At 46.9% G+C, this 20,208-nt stretch overlaps 1 protein-coding gene across 1 annotated transcript in view; it reads left to right on the plus strand.

The window, feature by feature from the left end:
- MAST2 (microtubule associated serine/threonine kinase 2) overlaps positions 1–16,678 on the plus strand; it is a 187,029-nt gene extending 170,351 nt beyond the window's left edge. Inside the window, exons 23-30 of the mRNA XM_058809025.1 lie at positions 520–674; positions 2,007–2,311; positions 4,906–5,121; positions 6,873–7,099; positions 8,601–8,723; positions 9,456–9,592; positions 9,829–10,016; positions 10,704–16,678. Of these exons, the coding sequence (XP_058665008.1) occupies positions 520–674; positions 2,007–2,311; positions 4,906–5,121; positions 6,873–7,099; positions 8,601–8,723; positions 9,456–9,592; positions 9,829–10,016; positions 10,704–12,793 (3,441 nt within the window). The 3' untranslated portion in view covers positions 12,794–16,678. The remainder of the gene's footprint in view (positions 1–519; positions 675–2,006; positions 2,312–4,905; positions 5,122–6,872; positions 7,100–8,600; positions 8,724–9,455; positions 9,593–9,828; positions 10,017–10,703) is intronic.
- The last annotated feature ends 3,530 nt before the right edge of the window (positions 16,679–20,208 follow it).

Consider the following 20,208-nt stretch of genomic DNA (forward strand, 5'->3'; position numbering starts at 1 on the left):
GCACTTTCATTAAGCTGTCAGCATTATAGTAGATTCCTTGAGGAGGGCAGGACTTTTTTGTTCTGAAATAAGCTTGGGGCAATGCTGATAGACTGATAATGAAATGGGGTCATGAGCATGATGCCTATCACTGAAGTGAATTTGTGTAGTAAGATTTCAAGATCCAGATGCCAGCCTTCAGGAGTTGTGCTGCTGTCTTTAGCAATAGCTCCCCTTGGATTTGAGAATTGTTAAAACCAAAAATCAAAGTAATTTCATGAAGTTTGTCCATTTTACTGTTGTGTTTGCAAAGGAGAGTAATTGGGTGCTGTTGTAGAAAAGCATTTTAGTGTTTCTGAGGCTGGGCCTTTTCCTTTCCTCCTTGGCACACCTTGAGCACACCTGCACTGTTACTTGGTCAAAAAACATTACCAAGTTCAGGCTTTCAGGGGGGAATTTCAAGAGGAGATTTTTCCCCTTGCTCAGAAAAGGTCCCTGGGTTGGTTTTCCCTGCTGAGAAGGATCTTTTGCTGCCCACAGGTGTACAGCAGCATGGAACGACTTTCCATCCACGAGGAGAGGAAGACTCCACCACCGACCAAGCGGAGCCTGAGCGAGGAGAAGGACGATCGGCTGGACAGCCTGGGGGGCCTGAAGAGCCGCGACCGCAGCTGGGTCATTGGCTCTCCTGAAATGTGAGTGCTCTGCAACTGAGTCTTCTGTTCTCTCACAGCAGCTAAGAAAGGCCAGCCAAAAGTTTCTATGACCAGTGTTTAGTGAGGAGAGCTTCTTGTGTTGTATTTCTGCAAGAGAAGACTGGATTGGATAGCTAAAAGTGAATGTGTAGAGCCTCTACAGTCCTTAAATGTATCTAGTTAAGTACTAACATCTAATTCTGTAGCAAATACTTTTAATGAATTTGAAGGTATTCTAACCTTAAGGGCAGATTTTGTATGTTACGTCAGACTTGTACCCACATCAGTTTTTTTTTTTTATTAATGCAAATTCTGGTGTTGCCAGACTTTGACCTTTTGTTACAAAGCAGAGAAATCATTAGGAAAGTTCAAAGTTTCAAAAGTTCAGAATATGCCTGAAAAATCTTGTGCTCTAATAAAAAATGTCAGTAAAATATATGAATACCCACAATTTGGATACCTGCCATGTTTCTGGCATTACTGAAAACTTACTTTATAAGAGGGATGTCTCTCATTTTGTGCAACCCCTGTAAAACATTTACACTAATGTTTGGCATTACAAGGAGCATAAAATGTGGCTCTGACGTAGTCTATATGACTCCCTTTAAAATGTTTTACAGATTGCACTCAGTTATGAGGTGCACTTCATTTTGCATTAGGGCTTCCTGGCTTCTAATTTATAACAACTTCGAAAGAAAAAAGCAACATATTCCAAAAGGAACATGGAAGATGATTTGCATTTTGCAAGTGTGATTTTTTAAAAAAATAATATTGAATACCATGTTCAGATGTCACTCTTGCACTGAGGTCGGGGCAGGAACAGGCGAGAGGCAGGACTGTAGAAAAGGCAAAGAAAACTTTACTCAAAAGAACCACATGGTTTTTATAGAGTGGTACGATAGATTCTATTCTATTGCCTAACTAACAGAAACATCTTTCTCACTCACTGTCCTTGAGAGGAACAGAAAAATAACGTAGAAAAACACCACTTGCAAATTGTTTATAGTCAACAAGTTATCACATCTTTCCTAAAACTTCTCACAAGCCCCTGTGAGAAACGCTCGCTGTTTCTCTCTCTCTGTTCCATGGCATCCACATTCATTGTACTGTATTTTCCTTTGGGTTTATCCCTTCCTTTCCTAGAAGTTGGAAATCTAAACTCAGGCGATGCCCCAAGCCTTTGTTGTTTTAACTCCCAGTGCTGTAGCTTGGCCACCAAATTTCACCTTACATTGGTTTTGTACGTGTGGTGTTGGGTCTATGTCCTGTTTTCACCCTTCCAAGCTGGTCACGGCCTGGCTCACCCGGGGCCCTGTCTGGTTCTGCCCGCAGCCTGCGCAAGCGCCTGTCCATGTCCGAGTCCTCGCACACGGAGAGCGACTCCAGCCCGCCGCTGACGGTGCGGCGCCGCTGCTCGGGGCTCCTGGACATGCCGCGCTTCGCCATCTCCGCCGAGGACGAGGGCGCCGCGCTCAAACGGCCCCAGTCCGAGGGGATGCTCCCGTCCACGGTGCAGGCGCGCGAGGGGCTGCCCCTGCCCATCCCAGAGCAGCCGGTGGAGCACGAGCTGCAGCTGGAAGGGGATGCTGGAGCCACCACCCCCTCCACGGCCGCCGGCAGTGCCTCGGCGCTGACAGGTACGTGCTTGGTGTGGGGCATCCTGCTCTCCAAGGTTGTGTTACCTTGCGGAGATGAACTCTGTAAAGCCGGCTCTGGGTTTCAGGGAATGTGAGTGCCTCATGCTATGTAGATACTTTAGTGTAGTTTTGTGGATGTGCTTGCCTTTGAAATAACACCAGTGGTTTCATTGCCTCAAAATTGCATCTTAGATTTCAGTGCTGTCACTTCAAATTGATTTTAGGTCTTCTCGTGCTTGAGATTCCTATGATCTGTGCCTACTTACAACCACTGGGTGCCCACCTGAGACAGCATTAATTTAAGCATTAATCAGAACAGATCACTGCTGAGTTGGAGCTGGAGAACGTGGGTGTCAGCCATACCAACAGATCCCTGCCTCCTGGTGTTTTGCTCATCCCAAGAGTTTGGAGAGACTTGAAATATGCTGGAGAAGTGGGGCTTGTGTCAGGGACATGCTACTTTTTTTAACAGCCAAATATGCTGAAATTCATCCAGTTGTTGTGCAGCCTAAATTTAGTAGAGTGGCTCTTAGAAGTCAGTGTTTGATTTCTCAGCAACTTTGACTGTCCTGGGGCTTTTCCCCAGCTCTGAACCTTTCTGTGGTGGTGCCCTGGGCTGCTGCAGTGCAGGGCTGAGCTCTGGGTGCTGGAGTGTTCCCAGCTCCTGCCCCTTTCGGGGCATTGAGAGGACAAGGGGGTGAAGCTGCCTGTTCTGAGAACAGAGGAGGCCAGAGCTGGGAACTGCTGCAAAGTAGTAAGGAGGAGGCAAAAAAGGAAGTTTGGAACAATGGAAGAAAGAGGGGAAGTTGAAATGAAGGTTGGCAAAAGAATATTTGAGAAAGAAGGCATAATTCGGGGAAGGACTAGATTGTAGGGTTGAATAACAAGGACTAACTGGGTAAGAAAATAAGGAACAAGTTGCTAGGACAAACTGGGAGCAAGCAGGCAAAGCAGTTGTGATGCATTGAGAAAGGGTACTGAGGAAGTAGTCAGAATGGCAGCAAGAATGGACAAGGTGGACGGCACTGGGCAGATGTGATGGGGGACTGGTAGCAGAAGGTGGAAATGCCCTAGAAGAAATTTGCCTCCAGAGTAAAGCCAAAGATTCCTACATCTTATCGCTCCTCTTCTGCAATCCAGTCTGTGAAATTCCTTCCAAATTGTCCCATTCCCCTTCATTGCCCATGCTCCCTGAAGGAGCCTGGTGCTGCCATCATCTAAACATGAATTGCAAGGATAAAGGAAGGAAGCTGCCTCATACTTGCTTGGCATAGGTACTATAAGTGAAACCTTGGGCTCAATTTCATGCTAAGAGCCTGGAAAGATGCTGTTAAAAATGGCAAGAACACTTCCATTTCTAATTTGACTATCTGCAATGTGAGATTGGCAAAACTGAAGTTCTCCTGGGCAGCTTGCTCCCCTGAGCTCAATGCATTAGTGCAGTCTTTGATCTAGTGCATGGAGTCCAGGGATACCAGTGCTTGAGTGTCCCAAGTCAGAGGCTTGAAAGGAATTTAATTCCTGTCAGTGTCTCAGACTGCTCCTCTAATTTATGTGGCACCTTTTCCCATGCAGCCTCCAAATCCAGGTTCCTCATTGTCTGGGAGCCTGATTGGAAACCCTGTGCCTCTTAAATGTTGAATAAGCATCTGGTCCTGAGGTCTATGGGAATAGTGCTTCGAATTTTTATTTTCATGATACTTCCTGCTTCACTTAGTATGCAGAGCAGTGCTGCCCACTTAAATAACGATGATCAATGTTTTGTTCTGTCCTCATTGTTCAAAATGTGGCCCTTAGGCTTTATTTATTGCATGCTGCTTAAAATTTGCTTTTGAAGACAGAATGATTAATTTCCCTTGTGGAGTTGCTGTGATGCTCACCACTTTCATTTCTAAGCACCTTGTAAATTCTAATTACTGTATTTTCACAGTGCCCCTTTAAGGTATCACATGGGGGACTGGGGCACCAGCCTTGAGTACAGGACCCCCAACCCCCAGCATCTGCTGCTGTTACATGCCCAGTCTGATCTTCAAGATTACTTTGCATTTTATATATATTTGTAGCAGGTTAAGTAATTCAAGACTAAATTGCAACGGTGCACAGAAGGGGGCAAATTGAGGTTGTCTTTGCAATCCACATTTTTACTTCCCCTGACTTAGTATTCTCTTAAAGTGGATTTTTTATGTGCAACTCCAGCAGAACCTGGCTCTTCTATTACAGGCAGTTTTAACTTAAAGATTGACAGTTCTTGCTGGTTGTAAAAATGCAGCACTTTCTATAAACCTGTTTTCATCTGTGAACGATCCCATTGAAATGGTGTGCAGAAGTGCACCACAGCTTTAGGATTCATGGAACTGCCACTGAGCAATGTGATTTCATTAGCCAGCTTTTTCACAGAACAGAAGCTGCTGATTTTCTGTGTTCGGAATAACACCATTTCTGTAAATAAAAATTCAAGCCCTGGGGTTTCTTCTTAGGAAAATTTACTCTTGGACTTCATGTAAACATGACTTTGATTTAATGTATTTTGCCTGTAGGGGAATAGACTGTTAGGAATTCCCTGTGGTTCTAATCTGTTTTAATTTAAACTGTAGCTGGGAGCACTGCAGATTTCTCTGATCCACGAGCTCGCAGTAATAGCAATGAAGGCCCAGACTTTACCACTCCAAAAGCCATCAGCGATTTGGCAGTGCGGCGGGCACGGCACAGGTTGCTCTCTGGGGAATCAGGGGAGAAACGCACCTCGAGACCTGTCAATAAAGTGATTAAATCAGCATCCGCTACTGCCTTGTCTCTCCTGATTCCCTCAGGTAAGAAATGCCTTGAGTGAGGCATTGTCAGAATCTGCAAGCACTAAACAAAAGGTCTGCAGACTGATCCTCCCCCTTCACTCTCCTGGAATAAAGCCTTGGCTGGCAGGAGGGGAGAGAGCTAACTTTTACAGTGGGTTTAATATTTCCTGCTCGCAGGTTGATGAGCACTGCTGTGCCACAGACAGCAGCGCTGTGCGTGTGGTCTGACTGCAGCTTCTGCAAATGGCAGCTGGGCCCTGTTCCTCCCCTGGTTTTGTTTAAATTGACTCCTAGCTGGTCTCTAGACAATGGTGCAGCAAGGAGGTATAGAAACACAAAGTGATTTTAAATCTCAAGGTGCTGTTTTTTGGGGTCACATGCTAACTACAGCGCTGTTTTGGGAATAAAATGCGTCTGGTGCATTTATGCACAGGGAAGTTTCAGAAACTCCAGATAACTTGGTTGAGATTGAGTACTCAAGAACTGAACAGTGTAAGTAACTTAAGTCAATGCTAAACTGTTCACCTTCTTGGCCCAGCTATGTCTACAAGGAAAACCAGACATTTACAATTCCCAGTGCCAGGTGACAACTCCTAGAGAGCAGCTCAGCCATTCTGAGCTGTGACAGACTGGTTCAGCAGAAGGAGTTTCTCTCCACAGGGTTTTTGTCCCTTTCCAGAGGACCAGACCATGCTGTATTTCCAGGGCTGTGCCTGTTCCTGCCTAGATGGGAGCAGGGAATGCAGCTGGGCCATGAGCAATGCCCACCTGTTCCTCCCAGCAGTGAGCTGGAGGCAGAAATGCACCTGCTCTTGGCAGCCTCATGGTGATGCACATCACATTTCTTGTGCTTTGGGCATCGGTTGCTTTTTGAACTACAAACTCCCTCATGAAAGCCTCTAAAATGTGTATTTAATCACCCAGCAAAGGTTTCTCCAGAGCTGCTCTCATCTGCCAGGTAAATATGTACTGGGTGATTCAGCAGGTGTTTCTTAATGGATTAGAGATTACCTTCTACAACTGCATTTAGTATTCCTGCTCTTTGGGTTTATTTTACTGATGTTGACCAGCTTCACTTTAAAATGAGAGTTCTGTATTTGGTTTTTACTTTAAAAAGTGGATGTTGTTCCACCAGCAAGCAGAGTCAGGTAGTTTATCTGACAGCCCAGCCCATGGCTTTTCATTTGGGAAACTCACTCAAAAGTGACTTGTGAAGTTGCCATTCAGTAGCAAAGTCCCTGCAGTAGCCAATATTTTAGATATTTTTGCCCCTGTGAATTTCAAACACTACCAAAATTGCCTAGATGTGGTTGTTGTCTGTTTACCTACTCATTCCTTTTGTGCTAATACTAACTGATTTAGATTTATCTCAGCACCAGTGTGTAACTTGCACCAAGATCTAGAGACATCTGATTTTCTGGAGGAGGATAATACATGATAACCTGGAAATGGGGTTGCAGGATTGTGCCTAGAGCAAATGCTCATTGTAAATCCTGGAAAGAGAAGTAGAGAGCACTGTGACCCAACCATAATTCTGTGTGAGCAGTGCACTAAATGTGCACCTCCAAATGTGCCTTTTTTGGAAAGTCTGCTGTTTGTATTACAAAGCATGAATTAGTTGAAGCTGCAGACAGACCCAGCTCTGGTTAAGGCCACCAGCCTTAAGACCAGTAGCAGATACGGTTTCGTAGCTGTTCTCTTACAAGAATTTTCTCTCTTTTGGAGGCCTGTTTTCCTAATTTTTGCCCACCTTTATGTCATCACTGTAGATCACCACACGTGTTCTCCATTGGCCAGTCCAATGTCACCTCATTCTCTGTCCTCCAACCCATCTTCGAGGGACTCCTCACCCAGCCGCGACTTTTCTCCTGCTATCGCAAACCTGAAACCACCAATCATCATCCATCGGGCTGGAAAGAAATACGGTTTCACTCTGCGCGCCATTCGCGTCTACATGGGTGACAGTGATATCTACACTGTGCATCACATGGTCTGGGTAGGTCTCTGCTTTTCTGCACACAGGACCCTCGGGCCACAGATGCATCTAGCCAGGGGTGTGGGGTTTAGCTTTAGAGATTGTGTTTTGCCACCTTGTTTTCTCTCTCCTTAGTCACACCCAAAGTTGTCTTTTTGGTGGGAGGAACCCTAGATAAATAACTAAATAACTAATTAAATAATAGCTCTTTGGGTTTTCCAATAGTTTTCAAGCCCATCACAGGACCACAGCGACCTTTCTTTCCTTCTTTTCTCCCTGGTTACGTGAATCCACCTTCCTTCACCTGCAGCACATCCTTAAAGCATGTTTCTGTGTACATACCCTCTTTCTCTTTATTGGGGTTGTTGCATGAAGGCCCATTATAGCTAATTTATTCAGGCTTGTGTTAGTGATTATAACCTGCTTCTGATCAGTTCAGTCTGCTGGGGTTTTCCAAGCAGTCGCTTGGAATTGATTACAGGCCTTAAAGCATCACTGCTGCTATGCTGATTGCCATGGGATTTAGCTCTTGGCTTAGTTGTGAGCTGTACTAAAAGGTCTGGTTTCCATGTCTGTATCGCTTCCTTCCCACTGCTGCTGGTACTTGATCTCTGTGTTCCTTTTGTGTCAGTGTAGATGACTTCTAGGAGTGATCCATTCCCTGAAGCAGTGTTGTTAGGATTGTGTAGGTAGGGACATTGCAGTCAGGGTAAAGGTGATTCATTTTTTCCCTTGCACTTCTGTGTTCATTAGGTAATATGGACTTCACACCCTTTGGTCCTTATTTAATACTTATTCTGACAGAAATAATCTGAAACTCATTTTTTGCCTTGGCCCTCCCTTGCTTTTCTTTAACAATGCTGAATTTACCAAGATACTCATTTGGAATCTTTTCTGGCTAGAGGGAGAGATGTGCATTCCCCTGCACATCTGTCTCCTTATGGTGAAGGAGGCTTACATTCCAGGGACAGGGGAAAGGCAGTGTGTTCACAGGGGAAAAGTCTAGCATTGGATAGGTTAATAAAGGATGGAAAGTAGAAAAAGAAACTCTGTTTGGGATGAGATGCAATTAGGCACCCTAAACACATGGCAGAGTCTTCCTTAAAAGTCTGTTGGCCACCTTTGGTTCCAACATGTACATGGAAGGATGCTGGATTTGAGATGGCAAATTGAAAGAGACTGAATGTTTGTCTGGAAATCAAGAGCATCTGGGTAACATTCCAGAGTGCTGTAAAATTTTTGGACACGTGTTAAGCCTTTTGCTTTGGGAAGAGCTGGTCTCTTGATCAGCTTAACCATCCTGGCTGCCTTGGATCAGGATAAGGCTGGTGGGATGCTGGGGAGGGGTGGAACAGCGCAGGGTTTTGTGCTCAGCCGTGCCAGGGGTGATTTCTTTCCCCCATCTCAGAAGCAGCTGGGGCTGGCTGTGGCAGGATGTGACATGGATGGGCTTTGAGTCCCATCTGGGCCAGGGGCCCTGCACATTCCCCTTCTCAGGGCAGTCACCCCTTGTTGTTGGCAGCACGTGGAGGAAGGGGGTCCGGCCAACGAGGCGGGGCTGCGCGAAGGGGACCTGATCACCCACGTCAACGGCGAGCCCGTGCACGGGCTGGTGCACACCGAGGTGGTGGAGCTGATTCTGAAGGTAAGGGCTCAGCACTGTTACAGTTTGGAAAACATGAGCAGCTTGTTTAAAATGTGTGTAATTTTGGCATTGTCTGGAATACAAGTGTGCACACAGCACCTGGTGGTATTTAAGAGCAGCTTTGTACTGGTTGGTGTTGAAATTATCCAGTTAAATTGCTTGTCTTTGATTCCTCTCTGAGCAGAATCTGTTCGCAGAAAAAACACCCCAAAGTTCTGGACTGTTCCAAGAGACAGACATCTTTGGGATTGCAAATAGAGGAGCACTCAGTATTATTATTTTTTTTAACATGAGTGAGACAAGCCATGCTCTGTGTTGCAGATTCATCATGATAGATGCCTGATATGCTCACATTTGCCATCAGTCAGAGCATTGGGAATAGGATTGGTGACAGAATATCACTTTGTTCAAGTTTCCAAGTATTACAAGTATTAAATTGAGTCATTTGGGATCTCAATGGGAGAGGTCAGATGCTGTGTTCTGCCTGCTCTGGGAAGCTTTACCTACCAGCTGGGGTCTGAGCTAATCATTTGTGAAAGCCTGACTAACGAGGGCTCTCTCTCGGCAATTCCTTAATAAATGATAGGTGGAAATGCTGAGGGGAAAAATGGAGTTTGACAAAGGATTACAAAATGGCAGGCAGCAATAAACTAGCAGCCTACCTGCTTTGCCTGCAGATCGGCTTCAAATAACCATGTTTTAAGCAATGTCTCTTTGTCTTGTGTCTGACAGAGTGGAAATAAAGTGTCCATCTCCACCACACCATTTGAGAACACATCCATCAAAGTTGGTCCAGCTCGAAAAGCCAGCTACAAATCCAAGATGGCTCGTAGGAACAAGAAGAGCAAAACAAAGGATGGTCAGGAAAGGTTTGTTTTGATGTTTCTCTGTTAAAATTAAAGGGTAACCAAAATAATGTAAAAGATCCTTGGAGAGATCTTGTCAAATCCATTTGCAGATAATATATATCAGCAGATATGTCCATTAGTTCTTCCTTTCTTCCTTTTTTTTCTCTTTTACTGTGACACAAAATTGACTGAAATATGCTAGTAAAGATAAATAAATCATTTGGGCTTGTAAACACCTTTTGAATGCTCTTCCCCAGTAAGAAGAAGAGTTCTCTGTTGAGGAAGATCACTAAACAAGCATCGCTGCTTCACACCAGCCGGAGTTTATCGTCCCTGAACCGGTCTCTGTCATCTGGAGAAAGTGTGCCTGGCTCTCCAACTCACAACCTGTCTCCTCGGTCACCAACCCAGAGCTACAGATCCACTCCAGAGTCTGTACACTCAGGTAAAAAAAAAAAGAGACATGAAACAAAACAAAACTAAGCCAAAAAATCCAGTCAAACAAGAAAAGAAAATGCTGGAGGAGACTTTTGCTGATTGATTAATTTTGGAAATAAAATACACAGCAGCAGGTAGCAGGTCTCTCTGTGAAGCAAATGACAGCGGTGATGTCGATTACCTTAAGGATGGATGTGTTCTTGTTCATTGATTCATTTAAAAATGAAAATCCATACATCCTTTTAAGAATGCATTTGCTGTACTACAGCATCCTTCCACTTTGATGAAAATGTGTGTTATAAGTCGCAATCTCTTCGTAGCAGTTTGACACATTTTCTGTGTTCAGAGAAAAGAAATCAAAACAGTGTGGCAAAGTCATATTTGAAAATTGAATCATCTGCTGGAATAAAGAGATTTGCATCCAGAGAATAGCAATGAAACACGTGGTTTGTCTGATCAAAGGGAGTTTTTTCCAAAAAAGTGTTCTCATAGCTTAGTGTTTCTTACTGTGCTCTGGTGTTGGGTGCTAATGATGTGAATTTCCATCAGAAGCCTGGCAATGTTGCCTTCAATATCACTGCTGTGCTTTGGAGTAACATGGCATTGTGTCTTATATTCAATAACTTGTTTTAATGGCCAAATATGTATTAATCTTCTTAGTATTTTTTCTTTGTTCTTTTTTTTTTCTTTTAAGTTGGTGGCAATTCTTCTCAGAGCAGCTCTCCCAGTTCCAGTGTTCCCAATTCTCCAGCCAGCTCTGGACACATCCGACCCAGCTCCCTGCACGGCCTAGCGCCAAAGCTCCAGAGGCAGTACAGATCTCCAAGGCGTAAATCTGCAGGAAACATCCCTCTGTCCCCGCTGGCTCACACTCCATCCCCAACCCCTCAGTCCACGTCGCCGCAGCGCTCCCCATCTCCTTTGCCAGGACACTCAATTGGCAGCTCTAGTATCATCCAGTCTTTCCCAGTAAAACTACACTCCTCTCCACCACTGGTGAGACAAATTTCTCGCCCCAAAAGCGCCGAGCCCCCTCGGTCTCCTTTGCTGAAGAGAGTGCAGTCGGCCGAGAAGCTGGCTGCCTCTCTGTCCTCCTCTGAGAAGAAGCTGGGCTCCTCACGGAAGCATAGCTTGGATATCTCCCACTCTGAGTTCAAGAAGGAGATGTTGCAGCGGGATCCCAGCCTGCAGAGCCTGCAGGAATCTGCCAACGAGACGACGGGCGGCAAACTGGGGCTGGCGGAAAAGGGGATGCTGCAGAAACCGGGCTCGCGGAAACTGGGCGCCATCCGGCAGGACAGGGTGGAGAGGAGGGAGTCCCTGCAGAAGCAGGAGGCCATCAGGGAAGTAGATTCTTCTGAGGATGAAACAGATGATGGTTCGGAAGATAGTCAGGATGGGAGGAGGGTGGACAAGCCCCGTGGCAGCGGAGACCAAGGCTCGGATTCTTTTAATGAGGATAATAAGTTTTCATCTAAATTGGAAAGCAAGGATAGTATTGAAGATGATGCCTTTCTACCTGAGGATCCAAAAGGTACAGAAGATTTGCAGAAGGGAAGTACTCCACAAGCAAAGCCTGTTTCAGAGCCACTGCAAATCAGTGTGTACCCCTCCCCACCAGAGCTCCCCTCAAGAACTGCTCCAGAAAAACTAGCTAATTCAGAAAAGCCATCCCTAAAATCAGAAACAACTGCAAAGGACCATAAATTGCCAGAAAACAAAACTTTGGAGTGTTTTGGTCCAAAAGACAGGTCTTCTGAAGCAATCAAAGATCTTGGGAGAACTCCAGGTACTCAAAAACCAGTAGATCTCACAGAACATATGCAGTGCCCATCTATCAAACTCCTGGAACTTGAAGAAGGTGATTCTTCTGGGGCCTCCTGTGGTAAACTTGACTTGAAAGAGCCTGTGCTAACAGAAAGCAGTCAGAAAAACCAGGATTCCAAACCTCTGCTGGCACTTTCCTCATGGTGCCCAGCAAACACAAGCACTCCTGTTGCGGTGAGCCCCCCAGACCGCGGTGAGAAGGGTCACAAGGAGACACCTCAGCCTGTGGAACAGCACAGCTCCTCATTTCTGTCTCCTGGGAGCGCCAGTGAAACATCCCAAAGAAGTCCCAGCCCTGACAAGCAGCAGCCCAGCTCATCCCAGGCAGAGGGTGCTTTAACCTCCAGCAAAACCAGCCCAGCAGGACCCGTGTCCTCCCCACTCCTCATCCCCAGTGCCATCTCTGTGTCCCAGTTGGTGCCCCTGACCCAGAGCGTGCTGGGCCCTTTGAAGCTCAGCATGTCTGGGTCTGGAGACACGGAAACGAAAAAGGATTCGGGTGCCTCCTCTAAAGAGGAGAGAGATTTGAAACAAAAAAGGCAGGAAATTTCACAAGTAGCAGAATGTCAAGAGAAAGCCAAACCCTCTAGCACAGATGGTCTGACCACAACAAGTGGGTCCTGTGCAGAGTCCTTACACCCAGCAAAGCCCTGGGAGTCATCGTGTCCTGTGGGGGCCAAAAAGGAGGCAACATGTCCTGTGGTGGTCAAAAAGGAGGCACTTTTTTGCAGTGCTAAAGCATCTGAGGCATTGGCAGGCAGCTGCAAAATCACTCCGTCAAAAGAGCTGTCTCATGCTCTTGGACCAGCAGCTCTGAGAGCGTCCCCTCTGCCAGATGGCAGCACGAGGCCCTGTAAAGAAGAGACTCTGGCACAAGCAAAAAGCAAAGAGGTTGGAAATCAGTTAAAAATACAAGACTTTCCCCTGTCACATGATGATGCTGTAAAGAAAACATAGCAGCATCGTTGGTACTCATGGACTGGAGTGTTCTACATTCAAAATAGAGACTGCATGTTTGAATTTTGTAATATACACTAATATAAAATAGAACTTGTGTACATCTATTTTTGGGAGGGTTTTTTTCATACTGTTTTTTGTGTTTTTTCATCCTTGCTATTCTATTTTTGTACACAGTAGTGCTTGCTGTTTGAGGTCTCTTTAGAACAGGGTATCTTTAAAGCAGGGCTTAAGAAACACTTTGGTTTAATTATTTTTCCCTTCCACGCCTTTTATTTTGCCTGAGTTTAGGGCCTGATGTGCTCTTCCCTCTAATTCTGCATTTATTTGAGATCCCAAAAATTCTGTGTGCAAAAAAGGCAGCTTGTTTTTAAATTTCTGCTTTTCAGCATTCTCTTTGAAATTCCATTGAAATTCACAAATGTCAAGTTTTTGCTCCGGTTTTACAATCTGATGTCGCTTGACAAGAATAAGAGCCTACCCTCTTGTCTGCAAGTTATTCTGAAACTACACACCCTCTTTGGTGCAAGTAAAACCTCTTTGTCACCATGTGTCTTCACAGTCCTGTGTCCTTAGAGGATGTGGAGACAAAGGACTTGGCTGGAGAGACTGGACAGAGACAGATCCCTGTCCTCTCTTTAAAACAAGTAAGAGTATTTTTCAATGGAATTGTCAGAAAGAGAAATCTCCAATCCATAAGCTGGCTTTTTTGGGGATTGTTTTTACTTATCTGTGTGGGACACATGGCAACTTTTCCTTCTGTTTTTAAAATTTTAGTGATGTTTTATCTTCCTTTCTCTGGCTTCAATTCATAACTTGCCCTGCCTCAGAGTATGTGACCCCAGGAAAGGGGTGCCTGTAGGTTGGTTTTAAAGTAGAAAAATTTGTAGTCGCATATTCTGCAGTGTGTCCGGCAAAGTTATCTCAATGAAAAACGACCTTTGGAGACTTCTCCTTCTCTTGGTGAGTCTAAATAGGTAGGGATTTTAAGGTGTCCCTTAACATTTCTGAATTGGGGCTTGGGAAACTTGCTGAGTTTTCTGAATCTGCCCGTTTTAAAAACAAACCTATGAAGAGTTCAGACTCCTCGAGTTCTGTGGTCAAGCTGCAAGCAGACTTTAAAACACATGATATTTTCAGATTTCAGCTTTAATAGCTAGATCATTTCCACTGCTGAGGTCACTTTGCATTAAAAGCTTACTGTTTGCTCCTAGATTTAGACATCGCTTTGCTCTAAGTGTGACCGACTCTGGGTGACAGTGCTCCCTGCTGAGGACTAGACCAGTAATAATGCACCAATAAATGTGTTGAGTGGTGATACCTGTAGCACTGTAAGCCCTTTCTTCATCCAGTTAAAAGTTCCTCTCAATGAACACTCCCATCATTTGTCCCAGATTGTGCTCAGCTTGTATCCTAGTCTTGTCTGAGTGGATCTCCCTGCGGATCACCCGCGAGGGATCGCTCCCTGCTCACTGGCTTACTCTGTTAGAGGCAGAATGACTGTGCAACAGTATTCCAGGCTAAAACCCATCTCTGTTGGTCTGATTTCCTTACACTGCTGCTTCCTTCACTGTCTTGGCTTTCTCTGAACTTGAAGTTTTGATTCGCTTCCCCTGAATGCAAATATCTTTATTATATAGGAATATATTTTCTCCATCTCTTTCAATCTGATTTCGGTACAACCCACAGCTTGAAAAAAATCTCTGGAATCTCACCCTGTTTCTTTCTGTGTAGCAATTGATTCTCCCCATTATATACTTGATTTTGGCTGCTTGGATTTCATTTCTGGACCAAGGTTTGGTTTGGTTTGAGCTTTTTTTTTTTTTTTTAACATGTTTAAATGAGTGTTTACTCTGTGTGTCAGTGTGAACATGTATGGTGTTGCTACTACACTAACCAAAGCCTCAGCGCTCCCAGGTAACACCTTAATAAACCTGGTTGTGGTGGTACTGAGAGCAGAGCCTGCTGTGCTCTCTGCTCTTTTCCCTGGAATTCATAGGCTGCTCGTATACACTTGGTTTGCAATTACAAACCACAGTATTTCCATTGCCTTGTCAGGGTCCTGGGTGTCTCCAGCCTCTCCAAGTGCTCTTGGTGGTGAGTGTCATTCAGTGCTGATTTAGAGCAGTAGCAAGTAAGGAACAGACTTGGCAGGATCTGGTACTTGCCTGGCTGGTTTTCTCCCTGATGGGTTGATCTGCTAAAAAACTGTTGAGAAACAGCGCAGGATATTATGGCATGGACAGGAGTAGTGGAAAGTGGATTTGGCATCCTGAGTCTGTGGTAATTACAAAGACAAGCCTCCTTGACAAGCTGATCTCCTGAGAGCAGCTGACCTTGGCGAGATGGAAGTGTCTGTGTAAATTAAGGAGTTGTGTGAGGACGTGGTCTGTCCTGGCTGTTCCCTGGGTGGCAGGTCCCCCTTTTCCTTCTGTGTTTAAAAAACATGAGGAGAAGAATGACCAGTGCTTGTAGGTGAGCAGGGGGTGTGAGCCAGGCTGGGTAACCTGGCTCATCCCCACGGGCAGGGTGGGACCCTGTGATGGTACCAGCTGGAAGCTGCTGACTCCCTGCCTTTGCAGCCACTGCTTCCCATGCTGAATTGCAGAATTATCTTTTCCTAGGCATAAAAGGAGGAGGGAAAACCTTGCTATGTCACAGCTTTTGCTGCTTTTGCCTGTGTTGGTCAAAGAAAAGGTGAGGTATGTGTTTCGTTGCCTCTTTTGTAGCTACGGTACAGAGAGTGGTCAGTGCAATTAAAAACCCCTGGGGTTTTGGAAGCCAAAGCCAAACAGCATTGCCAGGAAAGCATTCTAGTGAAGCCTTGTGTCCCCTGCTCTTGCTCAGTCCTGCAGTTTCCCTCAGTGTGCCAGGTGCCCCATCATCCCTGTTCTACCTGCTGTCAAATTTACATGGCGCACTTTAGCAAAGGGTTTGGGCAAAAACACTTTCTCTCTTAAATTTTGATAATAAGCCAGGTAGATACACCAAGACTTATTCCTTGCTCTGCTATAAATTCCTTAAACACCTTCTCAAAAATAAAGCTTGCAAAATGTGTTGGGAAGGACCAGGAAGGTGGAAAAGCTGTGTCTGAGGGGCACAAGTGTGTTCCCTTGGTCTCTGTGGGTGATCCCGAGTCAGGCAGGCCCAAGGTGAGGTGTGTGTTTGGTGAATGAGCCGTGCATGTCACCATCCAAATATGCTGCTTTCCTGCTTTGTTTCCCTCTTCCCTTCTGTCAACTTGGATGTGTCTCCTGCTCCTCACCTGTGTTGGGATGGTGGCGCCTAACGTGGTTCAGCCTCTGCAGCTCCTCTCTGCTCCTGCATCCCCGCCCCGTGCCTCAGTGTTATTTCTCCCTTTGTCTCTTACTGTTGCGAACTAAGAGAAATGGATGATATTTATTGTAAATATTAGACTTTAGCGTTGTCCTGGCCACTCCTGGGTCTGAATGTTGGAGGCCTTTGGCTGCTGCTGTACTAAAGAGCGCTTGTGGGGGAAGGGGTAGGAGTGACCTGTGGGTTTGTTTGCCACACTTGCATTAAGGTGTGATTTGGAGTAATTTTTTTTTTGTTGTTTTGTTTTTCTTCCGAAGAGGGGAGGATAAAGTCTTTCTCTGGTTTTCTCTTACTGGATGTGAAGGATAATTCTGTACTTCTAGTAGAAGATTTGACAGAAGTGTGTGTTTACGTTGTGTTCGATTACCATATCCAGGTGGCTGTGAGAGCACCTCCTGCGCTGGGCTCTGCCAAGCCGTGTCACTCAGCACTTAGCTAGATAAGAGAAAGTGTGGAATTTCTGTGTTTTTAGAAACTTGAACAATTGCCACATAATAGCGGTGCAATAATTTTTATTCATGTTGTACCTGCATGTCGATGTTCAAATCCTCCTCCAAAATAAATTTTTTTTTTTTTACATAAATCCAGACTTGTGTTTGTCTCTTGGTTGGTCTCCCCTCAGTTTCTCCTAGCTCTGGTGGTGGCTGTGCTCCCAACCTGCCTGCTCAACCAGCTGCTTGATGGGGCAGAAAATGGCCTGTGGAGTGTCTGGGTACAGGAGTAACTCTGCCAGGCTGTTTGGGATTTTCTGCTCCACAGACCAGGTGTGTGGCTAAGCCAAAGCTTTCCACTCTGAATCTGCAGCCCAGAATTTACCATCCTGTAAGTTTATGTTTTGTGTCCCTGCTGATGCAGGTTCCTGATGGTAAAAACATGTAAGGGGTAAAAGGGGTAAAAACCTGTCAGACGTGAAACTTGGCTGAGCAAGATGAGGATGTGACTGGCCGCAACTGCACACCATGTCTGATGGGTTCAGGAATTAGATGCACAATAAAATCCAAAGGGCAGGGGCTTGGCATGGGCTTGGATTAGCCATGGGGCAAGAGCCAGCAGGTGCTACACGGCCCCTTTTTCACCCACTCATTTGGGCAGCCTTGATGCTGCACCACCCAAAACCTTTCCAGGAACAGATCTTTGCTTTTAACACTTGCAGGTGTGTGCCCTCCACATGGAAAAGCCTTCAAAGGCTATTCCTGTCCTTGGAAATAGAGCTGGGGAGACGTTCATGTCTGGGGGCGGGGGGATTGAACTAATCCGCATTCGCTGCTGCCAAGGATGCTCAAAATATCCCGTGTCTCGTGCTCCGGAGAGGCTGCAGAGCGGGAATGGGGGCAAAGCTCGGCTCCGGCCGCGGGAGATTTGCGGAGCCTCCACCGGCAGCCGCTGCCCGGGCGTCATCGCTGACGTGCGCTCATGGAAGGGAGAGAGATGGAGATGGAGATGGAGATGGAGATGGAGATGCTCCTGCCCACGCCGAGGGGCCCGCGGTGCCTCCCCTGGAACAGCCCCCTGTGTGTCATGGTAAGGGATCCCGCTCCCGACTCCAGCTCTGCCCCACAGCCCAAACCCAGACCATCATCTCCAGCAACCCACAGAGCAGCACCCTGGATGAGCTGAGTTTGGTGCAAGGGCTTTTCAAATTGCATTTTCATGGAAACAGAGATGTTTTTCTTCTTTTTTAAGGCTCGCTAGCTGGAATTTAATTAGGGTTATTTTAGAGATATTTTTCTCCTTTTTTAAGGCTCACTAGCTGGAGTTTAATTAGGGTTATTTTGCAGCCCTCCTGTAGAGGTTTCCCCAGCCAGGAATAAGTAACTCTCAGTCCACAAAAGTTTATTCTTCCAGAGGATTGAGCCACAACAACTAAGGACCATTTTTTTCCTCCCACATGGAAGTGGCAGCCCAGCACACTTTGGTGCTCACTTGTCAGTGCTGAGATTTGACTCCTTCCCCCAGGATCAGAGGCTGTGGGTGAGTCTCTGGGAAAGTCCCACTGCCAGCAGCCTGGCTGCCTGCAGCTGACCTGGAACCCTGAAGGTGGGAACCGTGGGGAGAGCCAGAGCATCCTGCACAGGTGCACTGTTGGTCAGAGCATGGAGCTGATGGGTTTGACCCCTGTATGGGCCATTCACTTAACAACTGGACTCATGGTCCTTGTGGATCCCTTCCAACTCAGAATATTCTGTGATTCTGCAAACAATCTGCCCAGAATGGAAGCCACAGCTGGAATTGCTGTTGGATGCTCTGAGAACTCCAGAGGAACCTGGGGCCCCTCAAGTGCAGCACCCGACATTGCTGTTCCCATGTGGATCCAGGGCACCGAGTGCAGGGGCTGAGCTCAGGGGGATGTGCAGGTGTCCGTGGCTCCACAGGGTTTAACTCTCCCCATCTGCCTCTCTCTGTGCAGCCTCATTCCCTGTGGCCATGGCAGCACCCAGGGCTGGCCTGCAGCCACCCCTTCTCCAGCCTCCCTCATGTGCCAGTGGGCTTTATATTTTAAACGCTGATTAGGGCTGACCTCATATTTCAGAGCTTACTTCATAGTCACTAATGAGGGATTAGGAATGTTAAGCTAATTAGCAATCAGCAAACGAGGGCTCAGTCAGCCTCCTCAGCCTGACACGCTGTCAATGAACGAGTTATTTGATGATTATCGTAAACCTGCTCAAACGGGCGCCTAATTCCGATGGGCAGCAGGGAAGGAGGGCGAGCTGCAGCCCAGGTGATGGCAGCTCACAGCCTCACACAGCCCTGGCCACGCTCCTCACACTGGAGGGTGCAGGACCCCTGCTCCTGGAGACAAAGGATTTAAATAAGTAAAGAAATTGGGGTGGTTTTTTTTTTCCTTCTCAGATTTGTTGAGTTCAAACTTCCCAGCCTGACTGTTTTGGGAGAGGCTTTATCTGATGGGTCACCTGAGAAGAAATTTGGCCACCCCTGGATGCTGTTCAGCTCCAAAAATACCCTCAGACCAAACCTTCCCTGCTGGGAAGCCTCCTCCCCGGCCAGCCAGAGCAGCCTGGCTTTCAGCTGGGTTTCAGCTCCCTGGGTCATTTATTATCCCATTATTTTGATTTTCTCCCACACCCCACCCTCCACTCCATGAGGGAAGCAGGGCAGCCAGGGGGTGTGATGTGGTGGGGTGTGGAGGGTAGCCGGGACCTGATCAATATTTCACTCTGGGAAGGGGGAAAAAGCCCCAAACCCCAAAAATTAAATGCCAGAGTGCTTGTGGGGATGAAGCAAAGGGGGAAATGAATGGCACTAATGGGCTGTGCTGGCCCAGGAGGGATGCAGGGATGCTGGGCACTGTCCTTCCTGCTGTTTCTCTGCTCTTTTCAGGGTACTCAGCACCCAAGGAAGCTCCACACCTGCTGATGGCCCATGTGGATGGGGTGCTCAGCCATGTGCCAAGGACACACTCCAGCTGTGCTGAGGGCAGGATGGGAGAGAAAGAAGGTATGGGAACCAGTGGCATTGCTGCCAGCCTAGTGCCACTGCAGAGAGTGGATCTCTGGGAATGAGGGAGTGCCTCTGCCCTGGGCACAGCTGTGCTTTTTGCTGCAAGATTCCAAAAAGGGCCATTTTCAGCTCCTGGATGTGGGGGTGTGGGTGGTGGCAAAGGCTGGATGGATCTGGGGCAGGGATGCTCCTGAAATCCATTTTCCTGCCTTTCTGGGTGAAAAACAAAGCTTTCTCTTCCTTTGCAGCCAGTTTGAACACAGGTTTCTTCTCCCCAGGGCTGGCCAGGACATGTGGCTGTGACCTCCTTGCTGCTGCTGGGGCCGGATCCATCCTGCCTGGCGTCCGTGCCCTTCCCATGTGCCACCCCAGCCTGGCAGACTGGCAGCTAAAAATAAGCGCAATGCAGGGGATAACCGGGTGCCTAAATATATCCCTTCTTTAATTAGCGCCTGGCGACCGCCTCGCAGTCACGTCCGTCCGCCCGCTAATCCCGGAGCCGGGCCCGCGTCACGGGGCTCCCCCGCCGGCTCCCGTGAGCGCGGGCACGGAGCGTCCCCGTGAGCATCCCCGTGAGCATCCCTGACAGCCCGGGCACGGAGCATCCCCGTGAGCAT

This window comes from Ammospiza caudacuta, chromosome 7 (genome assembly GCF_027887145.1).
Source record: "Ammospiza caudacuta isolate bAmmCau1 chromosome 7, bAmmCau1.pri, whole genome shotgun sequence".
Lineage (NCBI taxonomy): Eukaryota > Metazoa > Chordata > Aves > Passeriformes > Passerellidae > Ammospiza > Ammospiza caudacuta.